The 19,557-nt window shown below is 38.9% G+C and overlaps 1 protein-coding gene across 1 annotated transcript in view; it reads right to left on the reverse strand.

The window, feature by feature from the left end:
• The window catches only part of LOC140235814 (tRNA (32-2'-O)-methyltransferase regulator THADA-like), a 76,672-nt gene that overhangs the window by 44,457 nt on the left and 12,658 nt on the right, over positions 1 to 19,557 (reverse strand). Inside the window, exons 14-26 of the mRNA XM_072315817.1 lie at positions 10,793 to 11,097; positions 9,708 to 9,844; positions 8,893 to 9,125; positions 8,134 to 8,243; positions 7,477 to 7,600; positions 6,999 to 7,109; positions 6,363 to 6,485; positions 5,875 to 5,966; positions 5,445 to 5,540; positions 3,685 to 3,813; positions 3,080 to 3,248; positions 1,841 to 1,956; positions 386 to 1,085 (exon numbers count right to left, since the gene is read on the reverse strand). Coding sequence (XP_072171918.1) covers positions 386 to 1,085; positions 1,841 to 1,956; positions 3,080 to 3,248; positions 3,685 to 3,813; positions 5,445 to 5,540; positions 5,875 to 5,966; positions 6,363 to 6,485; positions 6,999 to 7,109; positions 7,477 to 7,600; positions 8,134 to 8,243; positions 8,893 to 9,125; positions 9,708 to 9,844; positions 10,793 to 11,097 — 2,445 coding nt within the window. The remainder of the gene's footprint in view (positions 1 to 385; positions 1,086 to 1,840; positions 1,957 to 3,079; positions 3,249 to 3,684; positions 3,814 to 5,444; positions 5,541 to 5,874; positions 5,967 to 6,362; positions 6,486 to 6,998; positions 7,110 to 7,476; positions 7,601 to 8,133; positions 8,244 to 8,892; positions 9,126 to 9,707; positions 9,845 to 10,792; positions 11,098 to 19,557) is intronic.

A 19,557-nucleotide genomic window follows, 5' to 3' on the forward strand; every position in this document is an offset into this window, starting at 1 on the left:
CGTGACCATTATTGTTAATCTCATCATTATCATTTATAAATTGAATACCTGGGGCCCGTTTCATAAAACTTGTTATCAGTGACAACTGCCACATTTCTATGACATATTTGCTCTCAGCCAATCAGATGCAAGGATTTCAGTAGCTTGTCACATCTATGACAACTTGTCACTGATGACAAGTTTTATGAAACAGGCCCCAGGTATGCACTTTAGTATCTGTTGTCAACTATTTGCTCAAATGAAATATATCTCTTTCTAGTGAATTGTTGATGTGGCCATGCTGGCTGCTGCACTGGAACTAGAATAATTACTGTCAGTCTAGCACAAAAAGAAAAACAAAATCATGGCATGATTATGGATACATATCTGACACCTTGTAACTCACTTTGGATAGACATTCAGGCTCATGTTCCTCCATCAACATATCCATAAGTCTGTGGTATAATAGCCAGGCATTTTGCACACCCCTGTGATGATGTTGGAAGTGGCTTGGTCTTCCACTGTTGTCTGTACAGCTGGAGTGTTCCATTTCCTGAATGAGGTGGGTCAGTGTGACAAGTTTGACTTCCAGGAAAGGTGAGCTGAGGAAAAATAAATAGGGGCTTCTGCTAGCGCTAGTACTGTGTAATGAGTTGGGAACAGAAGGCGATCCTGTATGTGGTTGCTTTTGGGGGGCTGGTATGTTGTCTGGCGGACAACTTTGCCATTGTTGTTGGTGTTGCTGCAGGCATGGTCTCGTTGTAGAGTGTGTAGTATCAGCAGCTTTCCAAAAGTCACTATAACCCTCTTGCTGTAGGGATGTTGCTGAGGCAAGGGTGCTGTGGACCATCAAACAAAGTGACGTAAACGTTGCTTGCCACAGGAGAAAACCAGGGTGGCTGCAAGGCAGATGAGAATGAAATTCTCCACCGAGAATCTCTGCTTTTATCAACTCCACCACTGCTCCAAGGAATGATCCGGGGCCGACATCTCTCTTCAAGTACCGCTGAGATGCTGGTACAAGCTGCTGCAACCATCGACAGTCCAGGCAGAAGTCCTTGATGATGGCTGCAAAGGCAGCTCTAGTGACGAAGCAGGTATTCTGGCTGCAATATGGAGAAAGAGGAGGGCATGTAGAAATCACCACATAAACAGAAACAATCAACATCATCATAACTATCACTATATTTGGATTCAACGTTTATGAGTACTGTGTGACTATTCAAGGTATTAATGTTGACTTTATATACAGAGTGAGCAAAATGAATCTAAATGTCATACACTTGCATTGGCTGGAATTTTGTTTCTTATCATTTTATGCAAACAATTAAAAACACAACATGTCCATAGTAAGTTTCTGGGTCTCAAGAGGATGACAACCTTGAAGTCATATCTAGTTTCTTAAAGAGATACCTGGTACGTGGACAACAGCTTATTGCAAAAGAATATACTAATTCAGCATTCATATTCTTAAGGATAGGAAATCACATTCAACAGCATGTAATCGTCTCTTCCTAAACACACAGTAACTAGAACAGCATGATGTGGTGAGCACTTGTATATGACTACCAATCAAAGCAGAAAGAAAAAAAAAAAACACACCAAAGACAGACTGATGTGTGTACATGATCACACACAATAAAGCAAAAGGCAAATAGAGTGAGTTGAGTATTGAAATGCTGCAGCTTTCTGACATGCTGCAGCTTTCTGACATACTGCAGGCAAGCCAGATTGTAGATCATCACAATGCCACAAAAGCTCAAAGAAACTACAATTAGGACTCTGGACTATGGAAGAATACATTAGTCCTTCAAACCTACACGGTATCATGTTTTTTAGAGTCTATATTACACTTTTATACCTTGATGCAAGCCAGATGAGCTGTTGAATTCTAGGTAGCACAGTTCTTACGATGTCCTCGGCAATGTCGCCAGGAATGATGGCATCACGGCTGTGCCTCGACAGCAGGCCATTGATCTGTGTTTGTTTGGAATGATCATTGTCAAAAAAGGGAGAAATTTAACTTGACTGAATGCAGTTCTCATACTTACAAGTCAGCATATTTATATCTACATGGATTCGGAATATTTTGGTATAATCGTATTGATGACTTCTAAGCCACCATATTTATATTAAATTACAACCCCCAAAGTTTGAAGGTGGATAACAAGCTGAATCATACTTTAGCCCCCCCCCCAAAAAAAAGCAAACAAACAAACACATATAAATCAAGGGTATATATATACAAATTATATAGTGCACTATACCATATCTGTTATCACAGTTTAGCACATTTTCTCTATCACCATTCTATTTTCAACATTGACATCATTGCAATGTTATGTTTGCTCACACGATGCTATGTAAGCCAATCAACGAACAGAATTTCATTAATGAGGGATATATAATAACATGATATGGATTTGCCCTGAGGGAGATATGACATTTATTGCCTGAACTTGAATCGTACTGCCCGAGTGGAAGATGAGGGCAATACAATTCTAGTGAGGGCAATTAATGTCGTATCCCCCGAAAGAAGCCAGTCCATATCATTATTATTACCCATTCCGAGTATCTTGAGGAGTAATAAGAATTATAAAAATGTAAACTTTTTACAACTTCCCAATAACAATTTATACTTGGCGCCAGCTCTAGCTCCACACCAATGTGCTGCCTCCATACCATGCACACACATACTTACAGCTCAGGCAAGCAGCACATTACAGCCAGTGCGCACAGCTACACACGCTGACACATAGAAGGCAAATGCAGCGATCATCCTCTATTTTTACGTGTTAACGTATGGGAATCTGCCCTCTATCACAAAACTCTCATCAACAGCAAATTTTCATCATCAGATGCTCAAGTGCCTGGATAGTATATTGCCCTCATTTTCAACACCTACATCCCATAGGCATTTGTAAAAGAGGGGGTATGAAAAATATACTCATCTTTTCCCTGCTGGCACTTAAAATGAGGGGAATACATTCTTGTAGAACCACAGCTCAGATGTGTGATATGGGTGATGAACAAAATATCCCCACCCTCTTAACATTATCTGGTTGTATTCCTCCTATCCTAACATTGCATCACTGCTTGCCTGCATTAAGACACCATGGATGGTATTCTGAGACAGTTGTTCCTTTGCTGATCCCGGAAGCATGTCCAGCAAGCGGAGGAGTGTGGGCACAAGTTGATCCAGCGGCACCAGCGGAACCAGGGCAGTGGTTGCAATGCTACGTGTCTTATACACTGCACTACATCCAGCACTGATGTGAGAAGGCAAAGACAGAGTATTGGTTGTGTTTCTAGAATAAAATATGGCAAATACTGTCTATGTCTGCTTCCAATAATAACTCATTGAGCATGATATGCAAATTGAACACAACTAATTGTTCATTGTCTGTGCATCTGTAAAGTAAAACTGTATGGTAAACTATTGAAGCATTTGATCTTCATGAAAAGTTGTCTTGTTGTTGGGGCAGGTGTCAAAGGGAAATACGTGTTATAGCAAAATCAGTCTGTCCTCAACGGGTTGTGGTAACTTGCACACCATTCTGCCAGTGACTGTCAAACTGCTAGTGGACTGTCATAACAAAAAAAAAAAAAAAAAAAAAATCTACATTGTAAAACACACATACAAGTACGGGAGGAAACTTGCTGGCTTCATTACGAAAACACCAAGAGTTAGCATGATGGTCTCACCAAATGATGTATGGCAGGAATGGAGCCATGCTCATGTTAGCATCGTTGCTATCATTAGATGATGGGTAGAGCTTGGAAAGCAGCAGCAGACATGGGAACAGACTTGGGTGCAGGACTGTGACATCTTGCCTGCAGAAATCAAACAAAATTTGCATTTGGAACAAAAATTTAGAACAATAATAAATAATAACTTTCATTCATTCATTCATTCATTCATTCACTCATTCACTCATTCATTCATTCATTCACTCACTCACTCACTCACTCACTCACTCACTCACTCATTCATTCATTCATTCATTCATTCATTCATTCATTCATTCATTCATTCATTCATTCATTCATTCATTCATTCATTCATTCATTCACTCACTCACTCACTCACTCACTCACTCACTCACTCACTCATTCATTCATTCATTCATTCATTCATTCATTCATTCATTCATTCAATTATTTATCTATTTATTTAATTAATTAACTGCAACAGTTGAAGGGCTTAGAATACCAGGGTGAGATTAAGACACTCTCATAGAGGACAAGAGATATTAAAGTGAATACAGATTATAGAATTTAATATAGTCATGCTCATTTATATGGCATCCATTCACCTCAAAGTTATATGCATGCATGAAAAGATTTAAAAGAAATTTCAAAGTCACTGTGTCATAAGCTCTCTCTGTTCTCGTTATTCAAAAAGATGGTAATATACCCTATATCATTCAAAATAGAAGCATTTCTTATTTTGTTTTGTTTTTTGCAGGAGTTTGCATTTAGCTACACCATAGAGGTACCTGCACTACACAAGCCTACTCATTTTCATGACATTCCATAACTCCTCTAAAGTGTAGGTTACACTCAACAGTTGATTAAATTTGGACCTTGGGAAATTTGAGTTTTGAGTTGAATAATGAGCAAGAGACTCTATTTGACCAGAATGATACATGGGGGGGGGGAATGTTGCATACCAGTCTTCTGTATTGATTAGGATGATACTATTTGCTAACTATTGCTTGTCTCCAATGGCAAATTGAGAGGGGTCAGCATTATTCCCCCATTATTCAGGCGTGGGTTTGTGGGGGTGGAGGGGGGACCACTTCACTGGGTTTGCATCCTAGTTAAAGGGTGTGTACAGTTCTGGTCGAGGTGAAGATTTAGCTTTTAACATTTTGTGAGATATTCAGAAACCACTCTATGAGATGTCAAAGAGCATGCAGTTCTAAGGGGTATCAAAAGTTTATTCGATGAAAATCGGTTTTGAAATGGCTGAGATATCCAAAAACAAGGTGAAACAAAGAGATACTAATAAAGTTGGGGCATGTCGCCTTTTGTTATTAGCACTTTTTTGGATATCTCAGCCATTTGAAAACCAATTTTCATCAAATAAACTTTGAATCCTTCTTAAAATTACATGCTTTTTCATATTTCATAAGAGGCTTTTCATTATCTCACTTAGGAATGTTCAAAACATGAATCCCTACCTCAACCAGTACTGTACAGTCCCTTTAAGTGGAAACTTTTACGGTCACGAGTCATAACTTTCACACACAAGGGACCTCCATTTTTACATCCTATCCAAGAGACTGAGTGCTACTTACTCTTACTAGAGGGGACAGCATGTTTCGACACAAAATTTGCTCAGTTCGATCACTGGGACTCGAATCCAAGCCATTCATTCGCAGGGCAGACATACTATCAACTGAGCCACCTCACCACCCTTGCATACCAGTGCTCTGTGGAAACAGAGACAATAAACTGACCTGGACTTCTTCTCCACCCGCTCCGCCTGCCTGAACTGGTCCAGCAGAAAGCCATGCAGGGATGGGAACCGAGTGAAGAACTCTGTGCCTGTCATGCTGTTCAAAGAGGAGGAGAAACAAGCATATCAAAATGGCAGCCAACTGGGTAAGAACCTGAACAGTTTCTCTGATTTTAGAATCATCATTGGCAATTGTGATGTAGCTAACAAAATAATGAATTACTTGATAGGTATATTTTTCACTTTATTATTTTGACAGATAATGCACAAATTTCTTGCATTCTTAAAAAAAAAAAAAAACAACAAGTTATACCAGGTAAATTGAATTTGCCTGATGAAAATTCATAGAATTTTAGATTTGCAGACTTGTTATTTATCATAGTGCACAACAAGAACAAACTGTGAAATGCTAAAAAATACATAATAATCACCAGTTTTTCCTGGCTAGCTCATCTCTAGCCCGTTTGACACCAAATATCCTGGATATAAGAGCACTGAAAAGCATTGTCGCAGAGTTCCTGACCTGGATGAAAACAACAACAACAAGGGAGGAGAATTTCACAGCCACTTTAAAATTACAAAAACAGAAATGTAGTCACGGATGCAAATAAATGGTGAGAAAATACTAGTATAAGTGAAACAGTGTACGCAATGTACAAAATTGAATTTATGGGAAAAAAAGAGTGAGCATTTCCCTTTGACAAGCAAGTACTTTTAATTTTGCAAACATCTTGCCAAAATATGCATTGGTAACTAATAATTTGAAACTTGCAGGACAATGAAGAAGGCATCCATGATATTCTCACAACTAGCACCAGGCTATCAAAACATTTAATTCTGGAAGGGCAACCCATTCAAATGTTAAAAGAGGCACAAAGCAGTTCAATGTGTACAGGGCAGAAAGGACAACCACACTCACAGCCCAGAGCTTGGCGGCGAATCCCAAGATGGCGACTTTCATCCCATCAGCCACGTAGGGGAGCACTTCCTGTCCCAGTCGGGTGTCTCTGAACAAGGCTCGGAGGATGTTGAGGGCATGGACCTAGGCTCAGATGAGAGCATGAAAGCACACTGACGATATGGAGCACTTCTAAGCTTTACTCAAGAATCACATTTTTTAATCCAGACATGCAATTACTAATTCTCTTGAAGGAGTCTGAACTTTTGAACGTTTTATAAAACAGATATACGGGACCATACAAATTCTGTGAATCATCATCATCATCATCATCATCTTGAGATAGATAGATGAATTCATAATGAATTCAGATATTCAATACCAGTGCAGAGTCACACTTAGCAAAAAATCAAACAAAAACTGTATGACTGGATAAAAGTTTTGGCCTCAGAATACATTATATATTTTGACTAGATTACAATAGCATATTCCCTTTTGTCTGAATGAAAAGCATACAAATGGTACGAATGATACGAATGAACCAACTTATTAATATTTGGGGATTTTTTTAGAGAATGCTGTCCACAACAGAAGAAAAGCAAAAGAGAAGAATTTTACTTGTATGCTCAAATGATTGTCACTTCTTATGATACATACCCTTGCTGTGTCATCTTGCTGCTGTGATGGCTCTGCTAGGGAGAGAAGTTGCTTCATTGACTGGTTGAAGCAAGGTTTTCCCAGCTCCTTGGGCTCTGGTCCTACCAGGGCCTTGAAGAAACAAGAGCATGCCAACAATGGGGATTCATTAATTAACTATCAAAATGCCATTTGGACATTTTATCACATGACCCTTTGTAAATGATATACATCAACACCCTCATATTGTAATATTGAATATACACATTTTTCAGTCTGACTTGATTTTGGCTAGCATTTTCTCATATTTCATTCAATTGTCTATCATCAACCTTCGAGAGGCAATTATTGCTTGAAAATAAAGGCATCATTTTCTTTGAAATAGTTGAAACAACAATTGGCAATCTATAGTGGTGGAGGCATTAAACAAATAGTGGTGAGTAATAACACTTCTCTGTATTCATCAGAAATGACAACAAATGTGTATCAGTCCATTTACCTGAATAGCAAAGGGAATTCCAGCACTCCTACGAGTTGCACACAACATGGATTGGTTGCTGGTGATCTCTTGCAACAGTCCAGACAACCAGTGCCACAATAGTTGATGGAGACAGCCTTCCTCACTGATTGAGGGGAGGGGGAGAATTAGATAGATGATATACCAGCATTAATATTTCTGCTAACTCAAACTAGGCTTTGCCTTTTACAGACAGACACCGTCTTTCTCATCCTGATAATCACTCAAGAAATAAAAACTACATTGTCATAACAACATAGCATGGACAGTAAACGGGTAAAGAACACAATGCAAAGATTAGGATTATGGATGGAGAAAAAAAAATACATTCAAATTGTATAGATGTTATAATCCTGATCCAATACACCAGATATAAAGCATCAGGCAAGTGATTTAAGGAATCTCCTGATCATATGCATGACACATACATGTATGCACATGACAATGGCGTACAGAAACTGCACTTGGATTTCAACATTCACAAGTAACATGGCATAGCAGCAGGGCAGTATAGTGTTTGGTGTTTTTTTTTTTTCTTTTTTTCTTTTTTTCAAACAATCTTTCCATTAGACTGAAAATGCAAATTCCTAGTTTGTTGCAATCGGACTCAATTGGCAAAAAGGTGTTGTGAATACCTACCTCCAAAGTCTTGTTGTGAGTTTGATGAAGCCAGCGTAGGCAAGTTCAAATGCTCCCCTATGCTTGGACTCTTTCAGCAGTTTCATGAAGAATGAACCAATAGATTCCATCTGTGACAGAATACAAGGGGAAAACCGATGAAATATTACTGCCATTCACTCAGCAAATCCTGATTCAAGAGTTTTACATGAATATTCAATGCACCCATTTTGCTCAGAAATTTCATTATTGTGGGATAAATTTGTTATTTTTTTAAGTACCTAATCCTTTACTTTCTTCCTTTCTTTCTTCTTTCAAATTCATCTTGTAAATTAAAAGCTTGAGTACATCTTGAAGTAACAGTATAAAAGTTGGTGATCATACAAAGGTTATTGAGTTTCTTACAGAGTTGAGGTTTGAGGTGTTGGGTTTTGTGTTGTTTTGTTTTTCCAGTTTAAGCAAGCCAAACTTGGCATAATCAAAAGTTAGATGAATATAACAAAATTATTGGCAACGGACAAATTTCTAAACAGGCATTGCAAGTTTAATCAGTTGTATTGCCGACACATACATGAAATAAAGAACAACATTCATGGAAACTGTTCAACTTTCAAGACATTCAAACTTTTTAGAGAATCCCATTTTTTTAGATCAGCTCACCGAAGTAACTAAATCCATTCTCCCAGCCTGTGTCTATCTACTTTTGAAGCAACTGGCATCATACCTATGCAGCACCATGAAAAGGGACACAATTTTGGGTGAATTCCAAAAGGACTATACCTGACTGTTAGAGATGATGCCTTCTGAAGAGCCCTCGGAACTGGTCTCCGGCATCAGTGGTGCCCTCAGGGACAGCTCTCCAAGGAGTAGTGACACCTCCTTCATACTCCGCCAGCAGCACACCAGGATCATCTGTGGCGTCACGTGGAACGTCTCCAGCTGCGAGGTGCTCGTCACTGTGGCAGCTGTAACTAACGTGGGTGGCTGTCTTTCGTGCTGGTTGTTCTCTACACCTGCATTCATTGAGGGGGAATATTTTTCATAGAAGTCCCAAACATGCCATATTTCTAGTTGCTTTAAAGCAATTTTGATATATGACATGACAAAATAATCATTATCCCCCACAAACAAAAATTGGAGCGGCATCTCTCTTTGCTCTTTTCTGTAAAAAAAAAATTATAATACGTCACAGCCTATGCATATCCCAAATGTTATGCTCATTACTGTTGTCAAATTTTGAATATTAGCAGAGAAATATAAAACTTCTCACAGTCACAGATAGGGAACAGAAACTCATCAAAATGAAATTAAAGTAAATTATCCTCTTAAAGCTGTGCCTTCACAAGGGTCTACTAAGTGTCCAATTTCTTCAGAGAAAGTGGGCATTTTAAAACTAATTTCAGTATTATATCAGTCATGATATTGTGCTCCAATGGGTCAAGCAGCTTTCAACGTTATGCAAATGACACTCTTAACATGAAATACCATTAAGATCACACCTCTCAAACAAAAGATATAACAACAAAGATAATCAAATTTCCTGAATTTGCATCAAAATACTTGGTAGTCAGAGAAAATGCTCAAAGAATGATCACCTGGCTTCTCTTCTGATGGTATAAAGCCCTCAGGTGATGAGTTGCATACCACAGTTGCTGCAACATCTGCAACACGCAATGCTAGGCTGATAATCTTTCCAACAGTTTCTCGCCAAGATTCCACTGCCTGCAGGCATCTGAAAATCAACATGGATAAGTCATTTTTCCTTTCCTCTCAAAAAATATATCCAGCCATTGTCCGTCATCCTCACTTTTTTACCCCGAAATCAAGAAAGTCAAGTAGGCTTTTTGTTGATGCTATCACTGAATTAATATAACTCTTTCAGCAGGACACTGTTTAAAATCTTGTTTCGGTACTCAAAAATATGAAAACTTTGTAATACACCTGCCCTAGCTGCTGTATTAAATCATCTGGTTTTTGCCTATTGCAGATACATTTTTTTTTCTTTTGGACTGTTTTGCTTTATGACAGAACACACTACAATCTTGACGTGGTTGCCAAAGTTTCAAAGGTAATATAGTAAAAACAAGTTCCACAACATGCATTGTTAATAATATGAATTATGATATAAGTTCCAGCATGATTAAGCCATTTATTACTGCATGTCAAGGTCTACATGTACATTGAGTAAGTCGTAATTCCCTGCTGAATTCAAAGGACATTGGGATGGTTCAGGTTTGAGCGAAGCTATATGAAGCAATGTTGTGTTTCTTTTTTCATGCTGTCCCCTCTGTGAAAAAGGGTAAAACACTCTGTCCCTTGGATAGGACATAGAGTGAAGGTTCAGCATGTGAGAGAGTCAAAACTCAAGCATGTACATGTACTCAAATAACACTTCACTTTTCCACGTACGGAGGAAGGTGTAAGCCTGTTGAAGTAGCTCATCCCAGATACATCCTTGAAAGCTGGTGAATTACATCCTACCCCTTCCAAGTGGACTGAGTGTTAACATGGCACAGTGTGCCATGTGAAAGAATTGATTAATGCAAAAATATGATTTATATCTTTCCACAAGAAAAATCCCATTAATCACAATATAAAGATACAAATCACTTTTCATTTACATCATTTTTTCTATCAAAGAAGTTTTCTTTTGTTTGTTTTTTTCATGTCCCTCCCCTACCTCAAATCTGTGACTCCAAGGAGGATGCGTAGGCAGTGAAGGAGACCATACATTGGACCTTGGACTGAAGCCTCCAGCAGACTCCGCCTAGCTACCTTCACCTGTTCCTCCAGCTGTGAGTTGAGGTCTCCCATCATCCACAGTGTGTTCGTCTCCACCGTGGAGGAGGGTTGACTCGGCAGTCCGGGAGATGTCTGTCGGGCCAGGAGGAGAAGGGCGTAGGCCGCTGTCTCACAGTTGTAGGGCTTGCTACTGGTGGCCAGGTCCACTGCTGCTGTGTAGAGCGAATGCATTGATGCTTGATCCTGCATTTTATGTAATCAAAGTAAATTGAGGTCTCAACATAAGAATGCAATTGCAGTGCGATCAATTACTATAAAATGGCATTCAGGTTTATTCCTTTTGACTTAAATACTGTACCCTAGGAATAACACAATGCCAGTACACCTGCACAGTGTAACCCAGTACGTTGCAGAAAAATCATTGGGATGAAAGAATGGGCTTTGACAACCAATGCAGACAATGTGATTCCCTTCAGACCTGTTTACATGCAGTTTGACCTTTGTGCAAAGTCCACCTATATGTGAAAAATATCTTTCCTATTTCTCTGGTGTCATCTTTCACAGCTTTGTTTGAAAGGGTACATTTTTGTGCATTGGTATATGTCAATGCATTCAAGCTATAAAACTTTGCTAAAATGTTTTGACATTCCAATGTTTGTATTGAGTACACTGGCTGAAGATCAGTGTCCACTGCATCCACCTCAATACCACTATCAATATTAAAGGGATAGTACAGTATTGGTGGAGATGAGAATTGGGCTTTTAACTTTTTGCGAGATACCAAGAAAACACATATGATATAGTACAGAGCATACCATTTTAAGAGGAATTCAAAGTTTATTTGATGAAAATCGGGTTTGGAATGACTGAAACATGCAAAAGCAAAGTAAAACAAAGAGATCGTAATAAAGTGTGGGTCCCACACGCTATTAGAATCGCTCTTTTTTGGATATCTCAGCCATTTCAAAACCAATTTTCATCAAATAAACATTGAATTCCTCACAGAATTACATGCTCTTCCATATTTCATAAGAGGTTTCTCATTATCTCACCAAAAAATGTTAGAAACCTGAAATTAGGTCTCAACCAAAACTGTACGATCCCTTTAATATTTATATCTCTTGAATGCCAACAGTTGTTTCACTCGAGTCCTGTCAGTTTCCATCAGACTCTACCCTAACTGGTGTGGGATATCATGACAGTATGTGTGAATACTCATATATAAAACACAATTTTTCATTCTATCACACAACTATACTGGCCAACTTCTCCATTTGGATTTTGGGAGGTTTGTTTGTTTGTTTTTTTTTAAGTTTCAATGAAATTGTTCATTTTTAAAAAAAATAGAATTGTGCTTAAACGGAATAATTTGCCACGTGCTGTTAGGTTCACTCTACCTTAAAAAAAAAAACTAGATATATCGCTACAGCGACTGATATGCCTCCGCCATAATGCATGGTTCTCCTAATAGGTCTATAGTACAATGTCTTGACAATGTGTGATGACAGTTTCACACAATTGGCAAAATATTAAAATGACAGGTTTGCCACAAATGTGCTGAATGTTCAATTTCCTAGAACTAGGTTCAATTGGATGAATGATTAAAAATGTCAGAGTGCAGGTACTTGGGGAACTGATGATTTTTACTTGACTTTTGAACCTTTTATAAGTTTATGCATTGAGTAATTTTCAAGGTATTGAGAAAAAGTATAATTTCAGTATCAAATGGGAAAATAGCATTATCTAAACCTGACCTTTGACCTTTGACCTCACAGTTCCAAAAAGAATCACTGTTAGGTTGAACATGCATAAATATGTAAGTTTCATGATGATACCTTGATTTACTTTTGAGATATGGAGGAAAAAGTGCAATTCAACACTTTCACTTGACCTTTGACCTTTTGACCTTTGCGTTTTGGCAAGAAACTTCCCACAGAATATATATCGGGTAATACATGCATACATCAAGTTAAAAAAAAAAAAAAAACCTTCAGGCATTGCATAAATATAAGGAAAGTAGTGATATTTTGAGGAGTTGACCTTGACCTTTGACCCCCTGACCTTTGAACCATGACCCCCAACTTCCCTAGATAATCACTGCCCATCGGAACAAGCATATATACTAAGTTCCATGAAGATACCTTGAACCATTTGCGAGATATGGAGAAAAACATGAATTTTCAACCTTTTTTTTCACAAAATAACCTGTGACCTTTGACCTTCGACCCCGTGACCCTTAAATCCAAATAAAGTATTATCCATCCAGTATATACCCTCATACCAAGTTTGATGTAAAACCACCACACGGTTCTTGAGATATCGACAAAAACAAAATGGGACGGACGTACGTACATGTACGGACGGACGGACGACCCGAAAACATAATGCCTCCGGCCACTTCGTTGGCGGAGGCATAAAAAAAATTGGTCACGAAGCAAGGCCAGCGTCGCACACACAAACAGACCCTGTTAAATTTACTTTTTCATGTATAAAGACGGAACAAGCAAGGGCACCATCGCCAAAAACAATAGGCGTCTTCGTTTTACCATAACACACCTTCATGCCAAATTTGAAGATGATCTAAGAAGAACTGCAGCCAGTAGAGTGCTCACAAGAAAATCTCTGCGGCGGATGCGGCGCAACGAGGCCAAATCCATAGTATCCTCCGAACTCTGTTCGGGGGATACAATGAGTGGATGACCTACATGTCAACACTCAGCATACTTTCACACCCCATGATAGCATACTATGCAAATGATATGCAAATGAGTCCATTATGCCCATTGCATATGGATATGAAAGATTGAAAATACTGAAAATTGTGAAATACATACACTTTGTATGACTACGTTCCTCTTTAACTGGAACATTTTCTCTGTGTGTACAGCTATAATTGTCATCTACAGAAACATTCAAATCCAAACTTCAAAACTTTACCTATTCCTCTCACACTGAGGACTATAATTGCAGTCTATAATGTTCGGAGCAATTGTATTCTTTATCTGGTATCTGGTATGTGTTTGTTGTTGTTTGCCATTTTCTTCTCTGTTGTCATGTTTGAACATGTGTTATATCTACCTTTTCATTTATGAAGCGCCATGAGCACTAAAAAGCGGACCTGTGCGCTATACAAGTAGCCACTATTATCATTATTATTATCATTGCTACTTCTCCTACTATTACTACTACTACTACTACTACTACTACTACTAATACTAATACTAATACTAATACTAACTGAACTCTGCAATACATCTTGTAAAACTATGTCTGCTGATTCTTTAACTCCTTTACATGTATCAGTGTTTTTTTGTGAGTGAATATATGCTACTGTCATACATTATATAGTACATGTGTGAATAATGTGCACAGCTACAGTATTCATCGCATAATCGAGACAGGTTGGGAGTAGCAAACACGGCCCCTTTAAGGGGAGTGCCCGATTTCGCGATGAGCACTACCATACACTAACGGCATACGACATGTACATGCAGTGCACACACACACACACACACACATGCATACTGACGTACTGTACATGTACATGAATACACAACCACGCTACCCCTCGGCGCGACCCTCTAGCTATCCCTGCATTTTCGCAATGATGTAGAGTAATCGCAACCGGGTTCTTCTTCTGTCACCTCTCTTCGAACACAAAATATGTGGAATAGAAGCTAGCACTTTCTTAAACATTCGTAGAATTCTTGGACACGTAGGGCGTTCCGTATAAATACATATCCACAACCATGGGAAATGATTACCCAGAACTGATGTTGGAACGTCAATGAAAAGTCCTTCAATCATTCAATCAATACGGCTTGATTGTTTACTTGCCGCGATCACTGCACTGTACATGTGTTGTCAATATGTAGCGATCTACGTAGCTCGCCATATACTAGTATACACATGTACAGAAAAGCAAGGGCGGGCAGCGAGCTGAAATGTACGTGTACTGGATAGACGGAGGTCAAAACACACCAGTCCGAAGCTTGCTTTGTAAGTTTGATGTAAACGACAACTGATAGGGAATCTTTGAAATATTGTTGTGGTATTTTGGTAGATTTTTTTGTGTAAAATATCAAAAAAATCAGAGATCGCTTGAAGAAAAATTGTCCCGTTTATCAGAGGTCCCCGCCCGATTATCCAGTGAAAATAACGTGCATTGGAAGTGTTTCTGGGAAGCGTATGTCATTTAAGCGAGGTTCCCGATTATCAGATGCCCGATTATGCGATGAATACTGTATTAATATTTACCAGGTATCATATTTTTTCCTTTCATTGATTTCACATTTTTCACAGAGGAAGACATTCAAAACTACAGAAGCACTCTGAGCGCGCAGACCTCCGCCAAGCATGCAGCTCATTTCCACCACTGATCTTGTTCTTCCATAGAAGTGATTTCCACCCATACATACTTATAGCATTGTGTGCTGAAAGTCGCCCAATTTCCCAATATAGAAGCCTTTGTTACGTCATAAACCCTCAGCTGCACGGCGCGCCTCGCCCTAGCAGAAACTAGAGCACGCACTTTAGTGCGCGCATGCAAACCTCAAATACGCGCAGCCTGAACTCCCAAGTTCATTGACCCTACCTGCCAAAATATCAAAAATCCTTCATAAATTCCTCCAAATTCTCAGATCACTACCAAAATTTGATCATCTGTTACTTGTATCAATCTAAACCTTTCCTGCAAGTTTCATCCAAATTCGTTACCTACTTTTTGAGTTATTTTGCACACAGACAAACTAAATAACAAACAAACAAACAAGCAAACAAACAAACAAACCAACGGTCACGAAAACATAACCTTCCCCCTTGGCGGAGGTAATAACACAGTACAGCAGATTTGTGACAGAAAAAATCTACTTTGTCTGCAGATTATCCTATCATTGTTTTGATAGCAGAAATTCTAAAGAATTTGATAGGGTTGGGGTTTTAGGTGGTATGGAATTGTTAAATGGTATTGTTAAATTCAAGTATCAGAATGGCTAATCACTTTCGACATCCAGCTGAATCCCTGCTTGGCAAACTGCTTGGCACACTCTCTTATTGCCACAAACTAGCATTAGACTAACATGAAAACATATGAGTGGGACTGCAAGGACAGCAGCAATTCTGCTTAACCCACCACCTAGGCTTCAGTTTCTGTACCCGTTCACATGGGTGAACCAACATTTAAGAATTTTTAGCTGGCAGAAATGTATCAATACATTGCTTTGAAAGTGATTGCTATACAGAATCAGAGCGTATGTGAGTTTTGTCCTGGCAGCTCATATTACAGGATATAACAGTAGTTGTTGAATTCATGTTCATGGAATACAGCAGTAAACACAGAAATGTACACATGCACGTTACATGATCAGGAGTTGATATTTTCACATGTTAGATTTGCGAATAGTACCCAGATCGCAGAATTCCGACAAATAACCCCAGGAAAACAGGTACAGTATGAAGTTTCATTAATAAAGATTGTCTTTGATGCGTTTGAGGTGACAAAAATGATGTTAAGTATCAAAACTAAATGCAATCGTAAAATTTGCTTTGTGTTTGCTCTGTGTTGTGGGCTGCTCAGGTACAGCCCTGTCGCGATTTATACAGCGACTGGGCTGTGTATAGTTAGTGTACAGTGTATTTACATAATATGTGTATGCACAGGCCTGTCACATCATTATCACAGCAAGTCATGACTGTGTATAGTTAGTGTACAGTGTATTTACATAATATGCACAGCCCTGTACAGTGTATTTACATAATATGTGTATGAACAGGCCTGTCACATCATTATCACAGCAAGTCATGACTGGTACTCTTAGTGGTCTCAGTCTGGTGGCCCTTGGCTGGGCCCCCTGCCTTGGGCCAGCGCTTAGGCTCCTGGCCTCGGCCCGGCCTTGGGCCCCTGGGCCACTGGGCCTGGGCCCACTTGGGCTATGGGCCCCTGGGCCTGGGCCCACTTGGGCTCTGGGCCCCTGGTTCTGGGCTAAGGCCCGTGGCCTTGGGTCCGGCCTTAGGCCCCGCCTTTGGCCCGCCTGTACTTTGTACATGGTCTATGTGAAATCAGGCTTGTCTGTAACTGTATAATTACAAATAATTACAAATAATCACAAATGATCAACAGGTCCATACTACATATAGGACTATATGAATATATGAATATATGATTATATGAATATATGAATATATGCAATGTATGTGAATATATATTATCATATATGAATATATAAATGTGATCACCCATTCTGTTACATTGTCAGATCTGCAGTCATTCATACATAGCAAATTTTATGCATGTATAAATGGCATACATTCATGTGTACAGTATGCTACTTGATTAAACCAGCCAATGGAGAAAGATCACACCATTCAACAATACTTGAAAGACATGTACAGTTCAATGACTCAATGCTTGTTATTCTGAACTCTGTAGAGGTATGCAGCCCTCTTCAGATGGAAAACATACAGTTGGCTATCAAACAGAGCTTGCAAAACCATCAACAATTCATTGAGTTGGATTTGTGTGTGTGTCTGTGTGTGTGTGTGTGTGTGTGTGATTGAGCTATTTGGCTTGTTTCCTTTGCATGCATCATCACAAATTCCCGAAGTCTGAATAAAGTGAAACCAAGACCTTCATATAGATGTGCTGCATTGTAAGGTGCTGGATCAGAGCACTACCATAAGATTGACACCTTGGCGGGAATTGTGCTAACAGTGTACTATCCTTCCTGTGCATTTATGTTAAAGTGTACCAATACCCTGAAAATCACATTTTAAAAAATAACCTGTGACCTTTGACCTTTGACCCTGTGACCCTAAAATCCAAACAAAGTATTATCCCCCCAGGATATACCCTCATACCAAGTTTGATGTAAAACCACCACACGGTCCTTGAGATATCGACAAAAACAAAACGGGACGGACGTACGTACGAAAACATAATGCCTGCGGCCACTTCGTTGGCGGAGGCATAAAAAAATATTGCATTTCTGTACTAAATTCAAGAATAAGTTCATTTACTGGGCTTATGTTACAAATGGTATAAAAGTGGTAGCTGAACTGCATGTGTAGACCAAGAATTGACAATCTTTTTTTTTGTGTGTGTTATATTTGTTACATCACACATCAGACATGGGAAAAAAGTGTCTGTAAAGAAAAGCTTTATAAAATGTGTGCAGTCAACAGTCACAATTCCTATATTATATATCAACTAATTGCAGCATTTTGTTTTGTTAATAATAGATTTTTTACCTCATACTTTCTTATTTGCTTTTACTTCAAGCAAGCTGAGACCTTGCAACAGGAATGATGAGCTAAAAAAAAAAAAAAAATTAGTAGTTACATCATCATCTTCATTTAATGTCCTTCATCAGCACTTATCATAAAAAAAAAGCATTCCTGACTGGATCTGCTAACAGGAGAAAAACCTCTCCACACTCACATGAAAATGTTACAAGACTTGCATACCAGGTAGGCCATGCGGGTATGCAAAAAAGGCTGCCACAGCTTGTAATAAATGATTTTGTGTGTGTGTGTGTGTGTGTGTGTGTGTGTGTGTGTGTGTGTGTGTGTGCGTGTACAGAAGTTGCTGGAACTGCAAAATATAACTTGCAAATTCTATAAAACATACTATGTAGTGTTCAAGAGATTGAACTAGATATATCGCTACAGCGACTGATATGCCTCCGCCATAATGCATGGTTCTCCTAATAGGTCTTGACAATGTGTGATGACAGTTTCAAACAATTGGCAAAATATTAAAATGACAGGTTTGACACAAATGTGCTGAATGTTCACTTTCCTAGAACTAGGTTCAATTGGATGAATGATTAAAATGTCAGAGTGCAGGTATTTGGGGAACTGATGATTTTTACTTGACTTTTGACCCTTTTATAAGTTTATGCATCGAGTAATTTTTCAAGGTATTGAGAAAAAGTATAATTTCAGTATCAAATGGGAAAATAGCATTATCTAAACCTGGCCTTTGACCTTTGACCTCACAGTTCCAAAGAGAATCACTGTTAGGTTGAACATGCATAAATATGTAAGTTTCATGATGATACCTTGAGTTACTTTTGAGATATGGAGGAAAAAGTGCAATTCAGCACTTTCACTTGACCTTTGACCTTTGACCTTTTGGCAAGAAACCTCCCACAGAATATATATTGGGTAATACATGTATACATCAAGTTAAAAAAAAAAAAACCTTCATTCATTGCATAAATATAAGGAAAGTAGTGATATTTTGAGAAGTTGACCTTGACCTTTGACCCCGACCTTCGACCCATGACCCCCAACTTCTCTAGATAATCACTGCCCATCGGAACAAGCATATATACTAAGTTCCATGAAGATACCTTGAACCATTTGCGAGATATGGAGAAAAACATGAAATTTCAATTTTTTTTTCACAAAATAACCTGTGACCTTTGACGTTTGACCCTGTGACCCTAAAATCCACACAAAGTATTATCCCCTAAGGATATACCCTCATACCAAGTTTGATGTAAAACCACCACATGGTTCTTGAGATATCGACAAAAACAAAACGGGACGGACGGACGGACGGACGGACGGACGTACGGACAGATGTACGTACGTACGGACAGACGGACGACCCGAAAACATAATGCCTCTGGCCACTTCGTTGCGGAGGCATAAAAAGAAGAAGCTATGTTTGGGACAGACTACTAGCACTGAGACATTTGG

This window comes from Diadema setosum, chromosome 1 (assembly GCF_964275005.1).
Source record: "Diadema setosum chromosome 1, eeDiaSeto1, whole genome shotgun sequence".
NCBI classification, from domain to species: domain Eukaryota; kingdom Metazoa; phylum Echinodermata; class Echinoidea; order Diadematoida; family Diadematidae; genus Diadema; species Diadema setosum.